The sequence below is a fragment of the Pseudoliparis swirei genome, chromosome 6, assembly GCF_029220125.1.
Source record: "Pseudoliparis swirei isolate HS2019 ecotype Mariana Trench chromosome 6, NWPU_hadal_v1, whole genome shotgun sequence".
Taxonomy (NCBI): Eukaryota; Metazoa; Chordata; class Actinopteri; order Perciformes; family Liparidae; genus Pseudoliparis; species Pseudoliparis swirei.
The window spans coordinates 23,920,528-23,937,621 of record NC_079393.1 but is presented as its reverse complement, the minus strand read 5'-3'; the positions used below and the strand labels follow the sequence as shown (position 1 = coordinate 23,937,621).

At 42.1% G+C, this 17,094-nt stretch overlaps 2 protein-coding genes across 5 annotated transcripts; both read left to right on the top strand.

The window, feature by feature from the left end:
- Nucleotides 1-1,109: 1,109 nt before the first annotated feature.
- tsnaxip1 (translin-associated factor X interacting protein 1) lies at nucleotides 1,110-5,701 on the top strand. The gene is made up of 8 exons (XM_056416290.1): nucleotides 1,110-1,165; nucleotides 2,307-2,535; nucleotides 2,657-2,798; nucleotides 3,613-3,779; nucleotides 3,865-3,978; nucleotides 4,314-4,423; nucleotides 4,578-4,704; nucleotides 5,319-5,701. Exons 1-8 carry the CDS (start codon nucleotides 1,110-1,112, stop codon nucleotides 5,391-5,393), a joined length of 1,020 nt encoding a protein of 339 aa, XP_056272265.1. The 3' UTR covers nucleotides 5,394-5,701.
- A 4,037-nt stretch (nucleotides 5,702-9,738) lies between these two features.
- nutf2 (nuclear transport factor 2) lies at nucleotides 9,739-14,894 on the top strand. Of its 4 annotated transcripts, none has more exons than XM_056417752.1 (5): nucleotides 9,739-9,803; nucleotides 11,177-11,298; nucleotides 12,921-12,992; nucleotides 13,370-13,468; nucleotides 13,976-14,894. In XM_056417752.1, exons 2-5 carry the CDS (start codon nucleotides 11,200-11,202, stop codon nucleotides 14,087-14,089), a joined length of 384 nt encoding a protein of 127 aa, XP_056273727.1. In that variant the 5' UTR covers nucleotides 9,739-9,803; nucleotides 11,177-11,199; the 3' UTR covers nucleotides 14,090-14,894. The 4 variants fall into 4 exon arrangements, with proteins under 4 accessions (XP_056273727.1, XP_056273726.1, XP_056273728.1 ...); XM_056417751.1 differs by lacking the exon at nucleotides 9,739-9,803 and adding an exon at nucleotides 10,131-10,338; XM_056417753.1 differs by lacking the exon at nucleotides 9,739-9,803 and adding an exon at nucleotides 10,375-10,608.
- Nucleotides 14,895-17,094: the final 2,200 nt, after the last annotated feature.

Here is a 17,094-nt window from a genome sequence, read left to right as displayed (position 1 = left end):
ATATCAGCGGTGTGACATCCCTGGATAAGCAGCAGAATGCACTGTAGGCTGGACTGGTGCATTCTGGGTACTGTAGTTCCGCTGCACATTCACTTTAACGCGCCCGCTATCGAAATGACTACACGGCTCCGCCGCGGTCATCCTGGTGAAAGGCTTTTCCTGGGAAAAGAAGCTGGGACATGTAGTTTTCCAGCTGTTAAACGTATGGATCTTTTTTCAAGAATATTAACATTATATCATTTCAACTTGATCCCTCGTTGTAGCCATACGTGGCACGCGATAATGTGTAACATACAATTATGTGTTATGCATGAAAATCCATTGACGAGATTCATATTATTTTCAGAACAACAGAAACAAAGTTTATTATTTTTCTCGAAATATGCCGAATAGTTTTTATTCAAGAGATTTTGGGAGATTATATTTGTATCATCTCTATGTTATTATGCCTACTGTCATACGGCATTTTGGAAGATGAAGTTTATATGGGATAAGTAGGTTAATCGTTTAAAAAAGAAAAAATGTATTCATACATTTTTGTGTTTTGAAAAGTTAGCGTTGATGACTTGTTAAAACTCGTTTACAAAAAAAGTTGCCGTTTTCCGTGGTAAGACAGCGTCTCCTTGTTCTTTATTTCGAAGGAAAGTTTTCAGTTTACACCCTTTGAAAACTAGTCAGGCGCGCCGCGGGCAACTATGTAGGTCTTGCTGCGTGGTCCGTCCTCGTTACCATAGAAACCACGTTACAATACTGTGGTTTATGATGCTAAAGCCAACTTTAAGCTAAACGGGCAAACTTCAGCAATATCACCAGCTAACGCTAGTTAGGTTATATATATATAACTTGAGGTTGCTCCGTTATTATTGGACCGCGGTAAAATCGCTTGAGATGTCGCCAGATAAATATGTAACATTTCCACCTTTAACACCATCACACAAAAAAAGGCAAGTAATTCCAATATTAAATATATAATATATAACTTGTTTGTTTTATTATTAGTTCGTTTTTTTTTCCTATGTGGGAATACACGTTTTTCTCAATTAAAATGTGCAATGTATTTTCCATATGTTCTTTTTTTTTTTTACTTGCATATGACCATAGGTTACAAAATGATACTGTCCAGAAGGAAAACGGTTCTGTTTGTGTCCAACCTGGAGTCTCAAAGGTAAGAATACCAGTTAGTGACAGGTTCATAAAACCTGGCAGAATGTCACTCAGGAAGACCCCACTTTAGATTAATGAATGATTAATAGATCAAGTATTATATTTGCTCGCTGTCAAGATGATAATGTCACGATCAAAGCTGTGTGTGTGTGTGTGTGTGTGTGTGTGTGTGTGTGTGTGTGTGTGTGTGTGTGTGTGTGTGTGTGTGTGTGTGTGCGGCTGACTGAGTAGTTCTGCTGGACAAGTAGCAGTTACATTTATTCAGGCCCAGGAAGAAAGCCTCAACTCCTGATGCACTTGGAGAGCTACGTGAACAAGGAGCTACATACTATCAGCTCCTGTGAGCCCAAATTTCAGGAACTGAAACTTGAGGTGCATGTTTTTTTTGGTTTTTTGATAATTTGGTTGTTGTTATTGTTTTTAAAATAAAAGTACAGGAGTTACCATACACACTTCGGAGCACTCACATATCTTACTCTGGCCACAGGTCTACCGTGATGTCTTTGGTTGTTTCATCAAAGAGTTCAGAACCTACCAACCGCTTCTTTCTGCCATCAAAAAGGAATATGAAAACACTTTAGGTCAGTACCTGCACGAGTAAGCCTGCTGGGTCATTTTCATTTCCCAAGAAGCATTCGATCTGATGTGGTGATGTTACTGCCAGGAAGCCACGAAGGTGCCATCTGAGTTACATTCAAGAAATTCAGCCAGAAAAACTAAAAACTAAAATGATGACACTTGAAATAAACATAAAAACAGAAATGAGAACATTACTCTGATTGCACAATCTTCTAATTTGTTATTCAAATGTTAGAAAATGTCAGAATACAAAGTGATGAACAAACCATGGGATACATTTTCTATTTAAAGTTCATGAGTCATTGGCAGAACATATTATACAATGCCAATCTCACAATGTTAAGACTCTTCACGGCTGAAGTCTTAACTTCCTAATTCAGAAATTTGAAAACTTAGTTTTTATTGTTGATTAAGCAATCTGCTTCTTTGTGGTTCTCGTTTATTCATTTGTCCTGTCGACAGGTGTGCATCTCACCTTCTCAGATGTATGTGCTGTATGTCTCCACATTGCTCATTCGTTTACCTTTCATTCGCCCAAGTCATCGTTTCCGCTTCCTTTGTAGAGGAAGTTTTATTGAGTTTGGCTTCTGTTCAGCGTATCAACAGGATACAATCCGAGAGCTGGAACCACTGCGATCCCACCTGAGACTGGCGACAGAGGAATGTGACAGGAGGATTCAAGCTCGCTGGGCAGAGGAGCAGGCCGAGATCGGAGCCTTGAAAAGGGAGAAGCAGCAACTGCAGAGGGACGTTGAGGTCATGAGGGAGAAAGAAAAGGCCACGCAGGCAGTGGTACATGACATAAGCATTCTTCATTTGTTTTTGTTTGCTGGTCTGCTCTCAAAAATGTATAAAGAAAGTTATTTGAGATTCAATTCAAATACCGGGGCCACTGTCTTCTTTTCCTTTCCAGGTGGACCGTCTGCAGTCTGAACTGTCCAACCAGTACCTGCAGTACCGGGAGGAGCGTGATGCCCGCCAGCTGCTGATCTGGCAGCTCAATGATCTCACGAGAGGCTCTGTGAAGGGGAATCGTCCCATGGATGAAAACACGGGTAGAGCTGAAGCTATTCGTCGATTACTTAGTCGATCGACTAAACTATTCCTAACATTTAATTCGTCCTTTTAAATCATTTTGTTCTTGAATTAAATCTCTGTTTCGTGCTTTTACGAACGTGAATATTTGCTGTAGAGTAGAATGGACCTCCTCTGATAACTCTTGTCTTCCGAGACTGTGAATGAAATAGGTTTGGGTTTTAGATTAATGACTTTTGAAGACGTCACTTTAGGGGGTTGACGCGATGGGCACATTCTATCAATTTCTGACAGTTTATCAACCAAATGATTTCTTGATTAGGAGAAAGAAAATAATGGACACATGAGTTATTAATGAAAATAATTGTCAGTTGCAGGCAGTACATGTTATTGAAAACGTTGTCCGCTGATTTACAATTTGTGGTTAGTGTGCCGACAAATTCTGATTAAAATGTTTCAGAATTTGGGAAATAAGCTTGTGCACTGAAAATATACAAGCAGCAGTCACTTAGCTTCTAGAATGGAAACAGGGGGAAGCAGCTAGTCTGGCTTTGTCCAAAGAAGAGTGAAAAAAGCTTCACCTATTGGCACCTGTAAAGCTCACTAATTAACATAATTGATCATGTTTTATCCACACAACAAGGAGGTGGAGGCGTGGTAGTACCATGAGTTTACTACCAGTTTACTAAGCACTTTGGAACGGCACATTAATTAACAATGCCTTTCATGTTAGGATGTTTTATAAATATGAGGCTCAACTAAATACCTAAACTATACAGTACATTTTCGTATGTATCAAAGTTTCTTCTGCAATGTGTTTCCATATTAAAAAAGGAGGGGCTCAGGACCCTGTGCAGCTGCAGCTGGCTCTGAAGGTGTGTCGGAAAGACCTGACAAAGGCCCAGGAGGAGCTCACCAGGATGAAGGCGGACTACTGGGACGTCGTGCCCAGACGCAACTGGGACACCCTGGAACAAACACACAAACAGGACCTCCTGCAGGTACACACACACACACACACACACACACACACACACACACAGAAGGCAAGATTTAACAGTTTTCGTATTTCTCTGCGGTGTCCAGTTGAAGACGTTGCAGGGTGACTTTGACCAGTTGAAGAGTGAGTACGACATCCTGCTGGAGCTCCACAAAGGAGGCAGCGTGCAGACTGAGGCACGCGACCCCGTCCCCGTGCAGGTACTTTATCACACCCGATGTTCAAAAGGGATATGTTGTGATCCACCGGTGTGTAGTTATGTCTTCACATTTGAAGGGAATTAGTTTTGTTGGATTTTTTATTTTTATTTATTACCTTTGGACAGAGTCAGACCAGCTGTTATCCCTGTTTCATCACTTATGCTAAGCTAAAACTATTTAAAACTAGCTAAACTATTTCCAGGCTCCCGCTTTATATTGAACCAACAGACACCAGAGGAGAATGGACCTTCTCTGACTCTTGACATAAAGGCCCATAAGCAGTTTTCCCAAAATGTTGAACTGTGTTACTTATTACAGCTGTGTGTTGTTTACAGATGGAGGATAGTTTGTTTCAGGGGCAAAGACAGATTCAGTCCGACCACCTCAAAGACCCGGTCAACTCCAATGCCCCTCAGAGCGGCACACTCACCGTCCAGGAGTTGAGGTGATGACGCACGAACACCATTGCAGTCACACCAGTTGTATTCAGATTAACAACATTGAATGATACCCTCTATTATTAGACCCTCAATTCAGAAGTAAACGTCGCAAATGTATCATGTGGCAGTCCTGTGTGCTCATGCATGTTTGTTTTGTAGGATGGCCCCGAAAACAGGGTTCCCTTTGAAGTCAGATCAGGAAATGGATGAAGTTGTGGACTCGGCTCAAAGCGAACCAGACAACATCAATGATGCCATCTCCTCTCAGGGACTCCACAGCCACCTGGTATGTACCACCAGAGGTTCCAGCATCTTCTCAGGCCCATTGTAGTTATAACTCACAATCTGTGATCCATGGTTTGCATTTGCAGCCACTCTTAGACCTCCGTGCTCTAAGTGGGTGAAAACATTGAAATACACTGAAATTCTTCCCAACATTGTGGTCATTGGAGCCAGAGATCAATCGAAAATATCAGAATCAGAATCAGAATCAGACTCAGAATCAGACTCAGAATCAGAATCAGAATCAGACTCAGAATCAGACTCAGAATCAGAATCAGACTCAGAATTAGAATCAGTACATTCCGAGAGTGCATTCCAAAAATGGTCATACAGCAACCCCTACTTTTCACATTTTGCTATTTTTTTCCTTCATCATATAAACTCTCTTCTTAAAAAGATTCAGACTCCTTGCTCTTTTTTAAATTAGCTCAGGTGCTCTTCCCATTTGTCTTGATCATCTTTGAGATGTTTCTTATTTGGAGTCCATTGCGACGTATCAAAATGTACAAAAAGTGGTGGGGTCGCACTCGCAATACTTTCTGAAATAATTGTATTTTTTTAATTGCTTCCTGCTCGTTTTTAAAACATGCGTAACTCTTGACTTTGATGCTCCAACAGCCAGCAGCATCCGGTGCGGGAGCCTTACCTCCAGTTCTAGAAGAATCAGAGGAAAATGCTTCATCACATCCCTGATATAATGTTGTTGTACACATTTGATGGATTGTTCGCTAAAGAGATCGGACAACTTGCTGTCAGAAAACAATGGTGCATGGAACCTTAATTCTTGAATCACAAATTGTAAGCACAACACTTTTCTTTTTTTTAAACAGTTCCTGATATTTAGATATGACAAATGTTATGTACACTAATCATGCAATATCAGTCAGCTATCAATCAAAATAAAACAGTGATATTCACCTCCATTGTATTGGGAGCTGCAATAGAAGCCGCACAATGTGGATTTGGTAGAGGAAATGTAATTTGACTGACTCTGAGACGCTATTATTACTGTAGACCTGCCAGGTAGAGTGGGTTGCTGAATGCTTATCAAAAAAATAAAAAAATCACTCTGAATTTATAATGAGTCAGTCATATGGCTTTTTATTTGTATGTTTCTTGCACACATAAGCTATTCGTTACTACTCTCAAATACATGTTGATTTCCAATATATTTTTCATCAAATTCTGTCTTTATTATTGTCACTATAGCAACACATTTAATCCCCGACTGAGGATGTGTGTTGGTGGGCTGTGCTTTCATGACTTGTAGGGACATAAATCTGTTGACGCAGTTACACTGTGAGGACTCGCCTTATGGAGACAACATGTATAGCCCCATAACATAAATCATTACATTTTAGGGTGAAGACTCGGTTTAAGGTTAGGGTAAAAGTTATAATTTTGGTTGAAAGTGGTCATGTCATGGTTAGGCTTAGGTTTAGGGTCTTCAGGAAATGAATAAGTCAATGGAAAGTCCATAAAAACTTGACAAAATCACGACCTTCGTGGCTCCGATGAATTGGATATCGGATCGAGGGTACACAAGTCAGTGGAGGCATGAGAATCAAATCTAACAGCTGCTGCTCATCAACAAAATGTGTACTTCTACAAAGACAGTATTTCAATTAAGATATGTATTAGAGTAGCTGATTTAATTCAATTATCGTGTACTACATGCTTGCTTACTTTCGCCACAGTGAAACACAGAGAGGCCCCGCTATTCACGCCGGTGTGTTGCAGTTCTTACAGCTTCAGAGCAGACAGCAGTGCAGATGGTGCATCTGCATAAAGAACGTGTGGAAACAGGCCAGCCTCAAACGCCTCTGAAGTATACGTGATCTGGAGAAAGAGATTAATGAATGTGTGCTGTGTGTGTCCACCCGAGATAAACTCTTTTCGGCCATGGACAGTCATCAGTAAATGCAAATGTTCTTGTTGATGACATGTTTGAAAATGTCCCCCAGTATGAAAATGAAAGTATGTGCTGAGAAAACCTGGTATTTTTGGCATACTACATTTGACATACTGGGACAGACTAAATAGTTTTCTATACACTAAATAGTATAGTGGAATAGGTATTGAAATGCACAGATAGTGTCATGATCTGGAGAACGCATGGTCGAAAGTTTCAATTGTGAAAATTCTGACCTCCGAGATGTCTGAAACGCAGCATGAATACATGAGATAACCAGGAACAGGTGGAAGTTATCAGGGAGCGGCTGTCAAACAAAGACATGTGGACGGGAAAAGCACACAAAGGCAGGAAGTGAAGTTATATAAAACGGTAGGAGAGGTGAGTAACAAAATAAAACAGGAAGCACTTAACACGACTGAATAAATGAAATGAAACAAAGGGGAAAACACAAGCTTGAAGCAGGACAGACTGACCGGTGTGCCAGTGTGTGAACTATAGATGACTTGCCAAAGAAGAACCAGTCCTCCTTGCCTCGCTCCCACTCCATGACAACCACCACAACCGCCAAACACCCTTTTCCCCCCCATTTGTCCAGAATGTGCATGTCTGTATTCTTACTGTCGTACTCTTGCCTGTTTATTATCCGGGCAGCAGCCAGACCTGGAATTCTCTCTGTGGTCATGGTGCCCAGCAGAAAGGGAGAGGAGGGCGCAGAGTTCTTGTCGTTCGCCTGCACCTCGCAGATGTCTGCCAGTTGGCTCACCACTTTCTCAAAATGCGTGCGTCTGTTGGGATCTAAATATCTTGTTATTGTCAAGCTGTAACACTGTCTGGCCAGATCTCTCAACGGTAGAAATGGAATAGAGGTAGAACAAACGTTGAACTGTTTTCTGTGGACATTTGAGTAGTAGCCTACAAAAGAAAATGTTCAATGTTTTGAACTTGCCGGGGTGGCTAGCACGTTAGCTAGGTAGCGGTGTGGAGTAAGGCCGCATGGCCACCAGCCCACTGTTTGGTTAATTTTCTGTAACCAGTGCAGCAATAAAGCCGGAATTAGCAAGCGAGCCAACTAGCCATGGAGGAATTAGCTAGCTTGTAAATGCCACCATGTTTTAAACAACGTTGTCAGTCATCTGGCCAGAGCGATGTGCATTCCTATGCTGTGACAAGTGTGTATGGGTGAAGCATTCAGTTGGTACATTTGACTAACTTACTCTGTCTACGCTCCCTAATGTTACTGCTCCACAAGGCGATCTATTGGCCAGCCGCCACTGCTCATTTGTATGTAGGCTACGTAGTTTTGGCCCTTACAGCCTCTCACACTCAATCATTGACCAGGTGATGTCAAGTGAAGTTCCTGAGGGTTCAGGGTTCAAGGTCATTGGAATTAGGCCAATGTCTGTTCGAAAGCTGTTCCATTTCTATGGCTTGTAGAGGTTACAGCTGTATTCACCCTGCTCTATCACAAGTACCAATGGGGAGTTTTGAAGGATTTCATATGTCTGAACAGCCACACTTAACCCGCATCAAGCTTGCCATCCCATCTGCAGCTTTTGAATCTGCTTCGTCATTGTCAACAAAAAGCACAAACAAAAGACCAAGCCCGTCCCAGAAGCCAGGAGTTTAAGAAACACATCCTTCCTGTCATCAGATTCCTCCTTTCTATGTAAATCTGCTGTGAAACACAAACATGGCTCACATTGTTTTCTAATCTACTTCTGTATTGCACAGAATGCAGGAGCTCAAACTCTGCACAACAAAAGTCACTACAACTGCACGTTCTGCTGCAGCGCTTACTGGACAGATAGGGACAAAGAAACGCAGTTTTAGAGGGTCATGTCATCCGGGACCCCCATTGACATGAACCACATGCGCACACATGCACACTCAAACAATTTACCCACGTATGAATGAGGTTCAGGAGTTAGTAGAGAAGTCCAAGGACATATATAGAACTTGTTTGGACTCAGAAGCAGCTCAAGCTTAGGGCAGAGAGCTTAAACTACGCCCTCATAAGTTTTAATAGGATAATTGCATGTATATTAGCAAGTACCTAGTAGAACGTAACATATATACAGGGCTCTCAAGTGTCACGCATTGAGCGTGAGACTCACGCATTTCGGTCTTAAGTCACGCACTCCCGCCACACATCGTATTTCTCACGCTGAAAAAAACTCTCGGCTATTTAATGTTTTAATGTGCCGCAGCACGCAAACATGAGCTGGCCGCGCTGCCCTCACCGTGGAGGAATCAAGCGCTCCCCTGGAGTTCTGCTGTGAGGTGCCACTTATCAGCCAATCAAAAAAAAGAAATGGGCTACACAATAGCCAATCAGAAAAAAAACCATATCTGTTGTATCTGGGTAAGATTTAATCCAGCAACCAATGAAAATAAAGCATCCTGGAATTGCGCGAGACTGACTGATTTATATATTTATCCCTGCACTTCTCGCACTCTCCACTTCTTCTTGCACTACTGTTTCACAGCTACTGTATATAGCCATTCTGCCTTGTATATACTTTCTTAAGTCACTTTCTTAAACTTCCTAGACCGTTGCACTGTTTTGCACTGTTTGTTTTGTACTGCACTGTTTTGTTTTTGTTTTGTATTGTATTGTGTTGTAATGTATATTTTGTGTAAGAACACTGAGAGTCACTTTACCAAGCCAAATTCCTTGTTTGTGCAAACTTACTTGGCCAATAAAACCTGATTCTGATTCTGATTCTGATTTAGTTGAACTGAACGACTGAATAGGGCCCACAGCTAATCTTTGCCCTTGGGCCAGATTGAGGTGATTTTTTACAAAATGTGTATATTCATATCACAATTAATTTAACAATATTGAGAGATGAATATATACATATTTTTCCAATATATATATTCATATACTGTATAAATGTATGCAATGTGACTTGGCCAATAAGATAATCAAATTAAGCTAACTGTTCTCTTTTATCCTTTACATCAGAAAAAACACAAAGCTACCTTTAATTAATTCATTAATTTTTATTCTAAAATTAAATAGCTGTATGACTAAATACAATAGTGAGACCTAGAAAAAAAGTCGAAAATGGGATGGACTACAATCCCCACAAGCCACCGGGGTGGTACGGCTTTTGAATGCGTGACTCCGTAGCGAAGCGGACACTTCACTGCCATCGTGAAGCAGGCCTCGCTGTTGGTTAGAGGTAAGTTTATTTAAAATGTTTTTAAGAAGCCGCCTCGAGGAATAGTGAATTGAAACATTTTCGAAAAGGAAAAAGTGATAGTTTCGTCGCACATTTGAACGAGTGTAAGGTATTACAAGTAGTTCAATTGGCTGTTCCCACCCGGTTTAGGGCAAACGTTGGGCACGCCTATGTAAGGGAGCTGTGCGCGCGGGCCCGGAGGAACCGTCAACACTTGGCGGAGACCGGGTATTTTTAGCAACCGGTGAAATGGCGAACGCCAGCCCCTCGGTTAGCTAACGGCCGTGACACATAATGTATCTGACGTGTGACGTTAGCGGGGGGAGGCAAGCGAGGCAAGCGAGGCGCGCGAGCTGCCTCTGGCTACACGGGCTAACGGTAGCAAACAAGCTCACATGCTAGTAGCAGCAACGAGCTAGTTAGCGCACGAGCCCGACGGTAACACGAGCGTTCCCGCTTGGTAACATTCCTCAAGAAGCTTGCGTTATTCGCCCCCTGGCCTCAACGCTTGCCCCCCGAGCCGAGGACTGTTGAGGTCAGTGCGTAATGTGACGGGATGTTGTTTCGATTACATCGTGGATTCCCAGAGCTCTCGGATTGTCCCGGGGACAACTGTATAGTTATGTTGAAGCACATGACTCGTGCTGTCAGTGTCACGGAAGACGCCAGCAGCGCGGGGTGTTTAGTACAACTCTGCTAGGTAGTTTAAGGGCTGTTTGTTATCGTGTGACTTTACTCTCTACGTGTTTGTGCACTTTGAGGTCGACCGTGTGTGTTTCTCAGTATGCAGGAAGTTTTCCAGAAAGTAAGTCAGCAAAGTGAACACAGTTTTATTTCAAACCGGATAGGTTAGCAATATTGTGTTTCCTCTTATCCTTTGTACACTGGATTTAGATCTTGCATTCATAGTAAGTGAATACAACTACCAGGGTTCGTACGGTCATGGAAAACCTGGAAAAGTCATGGAATTTTAAAATGGTCATTTCCAGGCCTGGAACAGTCATGGAAAAAACTTAAATCATAAAAGTTTTGAAAAAGTCATGGGAATTTGTTATAATCACATGTTCATTTACGCCAAGTTTGAAATAATTAGTGTGTTTTTTAAAGAAAGACGCTCAAAATGTAAGCCGGCGTACGCTCTCGATACGCAAGATTTTCTAAATTGTTCATGTTTCTACCGAGATTTCAGTTTGGTCATGGAAATCCGGTTCAAAAGTCCTGGAAAAGTCCTGGAAATCCATTGGTCAACATGTGTAAGAACCCTGAATTACACTATGCTTTAAAGTGTATATTGTAATGTGGCTGCATTGCTTCTGTGTTGTGAATTATTTAGAGAACATTTCTTAAACCGCTCCCCTTCTCCGTCTTCCCAGTGTGTGTTGCAGGGTGATTCAGGATGGGGGACCAGCCTCTGTGGGAGCAGATAGGATCCAGCTTTGTGCAGCATTACTACCACTTATTTGACTCGGACAGATCACAACTCGGAACCATATATGTGAGTGCGACAGAACAATTTTGTTCCGGTTACGAGGTGTCGTACCACAGGGCTGGTGAATTCACTTTCTTTAATGAACGCTACACAAATCAAACACTGTCTTACCTCCAAGTCCGTCCAGCGCTCGCTGTGCACTGTAATCCAAGACGGAGCCTGCTGAGAAAGGACCGGGGCCTGTTTTCATGTGGTCTCACTTGATTAATAACAAATGAGTTATAAACACTGTTAGACACAACGTCTTTGAATTAATCAAATGTGCAGTTAATCTGTTAGTCGATGTACTGACATTTAATCACATTTTCATCATCAACTACTCGGTTTCAGTAGTGTTGCAAGCGAAAATGCCAAATTATCTCTGGTTCCAGCTTTCCAAATGTGGGGACCTCTCAGTCAAGTGGGTTTCTACTATGATATTTTAAATAATTAATTAGTTATACAACTGGGACTGCTGATTGATCAAATATAACCCTGTTGTCACACCAGATGACATTCAAAGCGATTTTACAGCCACAGACACATTTCCAATGTCGAATCAGAAATCATGAGAGTTCTTGCTAGTTGGAGCATGATCTGGTGATCCCAACCGGTTAGTGGAAGGAGGTCATCGTCTCTCAGTCTGAGCCATCTAAAGTCAGTCCTTCTTTCGTCTTGTCATTCTAATAATATATAATGTGTTTTATATAATCGTACATTTTTAGTCAACAACCAATCGGTGCGCTCGCTCCATAACTTTACAAGAGTGTTGAGGAGTGTGTGTAATGGCCACTGTATTAACTCCCATTCTTGCGGTGAGTGGCGTCTTTGTGCCTACGCGTGGTGCAATAAGAGAGGGGAGAGTCCTTGCGCTGTTTAAATAAGGGCTAGCAGCTTGCATGGGAATGAATTATATTATAGTATATTTTAATATATTTCTACCTTTTCCCTGATGGACTGAATAAGTGACTTAAGTTGTTGCTCGTCACTTTTTATGTGATTTATATCACAAACTTAATCAAGAGTTTTTCTTCTTAAAATGGATTACAACCGGATGCATGATGGGAGCTTATAATTGTGGGCTCCCAGCTGGTGACCCAGCTACAGTCTTTGCGAAACGTGAAAACGTGTCTTTAGATGTGAGCGTGTTTCAGACTTTAGCCGGTTCAAAGTCTTCCTGCCGATGGAAGGCATAAGAGTAAGATTGTGTGTAAGTAGGTTGTCACTCACCACAGGGCTCCAGAATGAGACCAAAATGGTCACTTATTTGCACATCGTATGCCATTTAATTTTTTGTAAAAGTTCAAATTTGGCCAGGGCTACCAGTGGAAACATGTGTTATTAGCCCTGCACCAACACATTATTTATTTCCGTTTGTATTTTTTTTAATTTCAGTTTTAAGCATCAATTATCTACATCAGACCGTTTTATCTACAATGCAACTAATTAAAAATAATACACAACATAGTCATGAATTAGTATCATGACTCTCAAAACTGGACTCCCATGCCTCTGTCAAGGGAGCAACGCTTGTACCACTTGTTATGTTTTTTGATGTGGCCTTTTTGGTCGACCTTTTCATCTGTAAAGAGGATCCTCTGAAACTCATTGTCTCTTTCCTCCCCATCTCTCCATCTCGCACCCTACAGATCGACGAGTCATGCCTCACATGGGAAGGACAACAGTTCCAAGGGAAAAAGGCAATTGTTGGGAAACTCATTGTGAGTTTAATTTGGTAACATATTCCATATTCAGGGGAAACGTGCAGTGAGAAGCACACTAGGGAACGATAGTCGGTGTATATATAACCAAGAAACTAGATTATTTGGAGGAATTCAATTCAATCTGGGGTATTGTAGATATTAACATGCACATCCTGTAACCTGTTATTGTAAAATCTGTGTAAACATGCATCCGTCAAGTAACTTTTTTGTGGTAGTCAAAACCAAAGAGTAAATTTTTGTGGAGGATGATTATTATATATACTCATTCTAAATCGATAAAATTTGTTAAACAGACGTTTTGATTTCTGCTATTCTTTCAGTGTGTGATAAACATGTATGTATTTTAATTGTGTATCCCTGTCTGTGTGTGCCAGAGTCTACCCTTCCCAAAAATAGTGCATAGTATAACAGTGCAGGACCACCAGCCAACTCCAGACTGCAACATCTTGAGTATGGTAGTAGGACAGCTAAAAGTAAGTCGCTCTGTTATTCACCTCATTTTGAACCACGTCCTGTTCCAGCACAATCATCACGCTGTAAAGTCACAGTTCTTCCTTTTTATATATGTATTTATATATATTTATTTATACATATTTATTTATACACACACATATATTTATATATATATATATATTACTACACACAGTTATATACAGACAGGACATTCATACAAAGAAAAGAAAGAACAACACATGTCTTAAACTTGAAAAGTGCCAAAGTGTCGCACGAGGATGCAAACACTTTATCTTGTTGCGTGACGATGCATCTATACGGCAACTTTGTTTACAAGGAAACTCACAGGGCACCTTTGGGTGACACTAACGAGCTTTAACTAGCTTGCAACTCTGCTTTCCTCAGGCTAGTAATTCTTCTAACTTGGCACAGAAGGAATTACACGCCTGTTTCTCTCCTGACTGAGGTGTAAATTGATAATAAACCACCGTGTCCTGATCCCCTGCTCGTCCTGTGTGTGTCCGTAGGTAGATGACGACCCGGTCATGGGTTTCCATCAGAGTTTCCTCCTGAAGAACATTAACAATGCGTGGGTGTGCACCAATGACATGTTCAGGCTGGCCATTCACAACTTTGGCTAACCACCCGACCGCCCCCCCTCCCCCGCCCCCTCCCCACTCTGGTGGGCAGGGGCGCCCCGTAGTGAAGGGCACCACGTGTGTGAAGTATGGAGGGAGGGGAAGGAGGAGTTGGGGATGGAGAGAAGAGGGGACACTCGCCTCTCCCTTCTGCTGTCTCATTTACGCCTGCTTGACTCTTGCAAACACCGGATTCTAGATGTCAATCACTGAACCTCATCCAGGTGGGTTTACAGACCGCCCCAGCCAGTAGAACTGCGATTTCTTCGCCAGCCAACCAATCAGATGCCCCTGTCTGCCACTTCGCTGATCTGCATGACGCCGGGAGTCCCCCATTACAACATTGACACTCGAGGCACCAGCGAGAGAGAGAGAGAGAGACCAACAGCTGAACGACGCCATTGACTCCAGTTCTGCGCCGCTCTCCACCTTTCTCCTGATTCCAACCCGTTCTACTCTTGTTAACTCCACTGCTATCGTGCCAGTTCTGTTGGCTCTGGTTTTTGACTGGTGTGTAGATCTGTGTTCAGGTTCGAAGGTGGCTCCATCAGTTCCGAGTTTTCAGATGCAACTTGTGTTCAACTGAGTTTCATCTTCCTGTTACACAACTGTTAACTGAGCTGTGGTTCCCTCTCATGCCCGGTTCTGCTCTCGCAAATCAAAAGATCGTAGAGGACAAAGTTTGACCGCACTTTGTGATTGGCTCCTGAATACTCTCTCTCTCTCTCTCTCTCAATCTGTCTTTCTCTCTCACACAGACATGGACTACAGCCACGATAGACAATAAAACCTGGACTCTTTTTCTTAATGGTGTGGCCTTCGTCTCTCCATGTCATTCTGTGGCTGATTGTCCCCCCCCCCCCCCCCTTCATTTATCTCCACCGCAAGTCTTATTACGAGTGTTTTCAGTGCACATCGTCGTTGCTTTATGCCGATGTATTCGCTCGGTGACTTTACGGCGTAAAATAACAATAGCTAGTTTATATTTATTGTGAACCGGTTGATTTGAGAGTTAAATATTTCAACGTGTGTCTGCTGGTTCATAATTGGGCTGATGCTGACCTTATTTAATTAAATTGTGTGTCGGCCAGATGTGACCGATCCACTTTAAATACGGATTGTGAAATAGTTCAATAAATCGTAACTCAGTTTTTAGTGCCGATAAAAAAAAGCCTGTTGCATTGCATAAACATGAGGCCCAGGTGTTCAACGCTGTAAGGTACACAGAGTAAATATACATATACAGATTTAACAACTGCATATTGGGAGGGGGGAGGAAAAAGGTGATTTGTGAACCCCTATCAGGCCACAGCTCAACTAATAAACTAAGGTCACCAGTGTTTACTCTATTGCTGTTGAGGCTGTACAGACAATATTACGGAGACGGTAGAAAAGATTTCAAAAATTAATAAATAAGGTCCTAAAGTCAAAACCATGGGTCACCGGCATAATTTATGGCAACGCGTAAGTTAGTTTACAACGAGCTCGTCGAGCAGAGTTTTCCACCAGGAGGCGCATAATAAAGAAACTGATCAATGGGAGCAATGTGTCGGGTGTGAAGGTGTGGCTGCATGAACAGAACCGTTACAGCTGGACAGAATCCATCCCAACAGGATGCCCCGAGCAGCAGCACTCGACTCCCCAAATGCAGAACATCGACACAATGCCCCGCCTTAGACAGGGTTCTTACGGTCATGGAAAACCTGGAAAAGTCCTGGAATTTTAAAATGGTAATTTCCAGGCCTGGAAAAGTCATGGAAAATACTTAAATCACAAAAGTTTTGGAGAAGTCATGGAAATGTGTTATATTCACATGTTCATTTACGTGGAGTTTAAAATAATTCATATGTTTTTGAAAGGAAGACTCAAATTATAAGCTGGCATAGGCCAAGTCCAAACAGATTTGCACATAAAGGATAATAGTTTGATTAAAAGAATAAACATTTATATAAGTGTTTAAGAATAAACATGTATAGTAATGTTTATTCTTTTAATCAAACTATTGTCTCATTCATTTGTTTCATTTAAGGTATATTGTATGCTTTGTATTTCTCATTGTTCGAATTCTACATTTTCAAAAAGTTTTCATGTACACACCGAGATTTCAGTTTGGTCATGGAAATTTGGTTTAAAGTCCTGGAAATCCATTGGTCAACATGTGTACGCACCCTGCTTAGAGGGCCGCCAGATAAACACTTTAATTGCGTCATGAAGGTTTCTTTCTCTGGATGTCAGAGTGAGTGTTTAGGCTATTCCCTCACGAGGAGTTTTAGGGCTTTTATGTGGGGCAGGTCAGGCTGTTTGGTTCCTGTCTCTGTGTTGGGAAGCAGAAGTGTGCTGGATGTGCGTTTCAGCATGAGGAGCCACCGGAGCTGAGGGCTTGTTTTCTTATTCAGTTGCACCCCAAGGTGCTTGCTTGAGTCCACCCTGGTAACCGGGACGGGGGGCGTCCGGCTCCTCCTGTCCCCCTTTTGGTCCTGCTGATGTTGAGTTTCGGGAGGTTGTTGTCTCACCGACGGCACAAAGCTCTCCATCAACATCAAGTCGTCTCGGCTCGTCGTCGTCTTTGCGGATGCATCGTACAACACTGGAGGGGTCATCGGAAAGCTCTCGGCGATGGCAGGAACCAGGATCCGCCCGGAGGACTGTTCCTCCAGGCAGTAGGGGCGAGATCCCCCTAGCGACGCTGGCACTCAGTGGCACTTGCCAGTAGTTGCCAGCAGATTAATGTAGTTGCCAGCAGATGAATTTCATGGCGGTATAACAGTATGACATGGTAAAACAATAAATTATATATATATATATAAATAAATAAAAAATATTAAAGAAAGGCGGGTACATTATACATATTGTAGCGACCCTGTGAAGTGGCTGTCAATCACAGTGTGGCACCGTCCCGTCTCCGTGTCATCAGTGCCATAACGTCCGAGACGTTACAATATCATGGTATATAAGTGTAATAGATTACGAAGTGAAACGTAGTAGAAGCAAAACAATATTCAATATAG

Coding starts and splice junctions, on each gene's coding strand:
- tsnaxip1 (XM_056416290.1), top strand. CDS start 1,110: ATGATACTGTCCAGAAGGAAAACGGTTCTGTTTGTGTCCAACCTGGAG. Junction 2,536..2,656: donor AAAAGGCCACGCAGGCAGTG/GTACATGACATA, acceptor TTTCCTTTCCAG/GTGGACCGTCTGCAGTCTGA. Junction 4,424..4,577: donor CTCACCGTCCAGGAGTTGAG/GTGATGACGCAC, acceptor TTTGTTTTGTAG/GATGGCCCCGAAAACAGGGT.
- nutf2 (XM_056417752.1), top strand. CDS start 11,200: ATGGGGGACCAGCCTCTGTGGGAGCAGATAGGATCCAGCTTTGTGCAG. Junction 12,993..13,369: donor CAATTGTTGGGAAACTCATT/GTGAGTTTAATT, acceptor TGTGTGTGCCAG/AGTCTACCCTTCCCAAAAAT. Junction 13,469..13,975: donor TGGTAGTAGGACAGCTAAAA/GTAAGTCGCTCT, acceptor GTGTGTCCGTAG/GTAGATGACGACCCGGTCAT.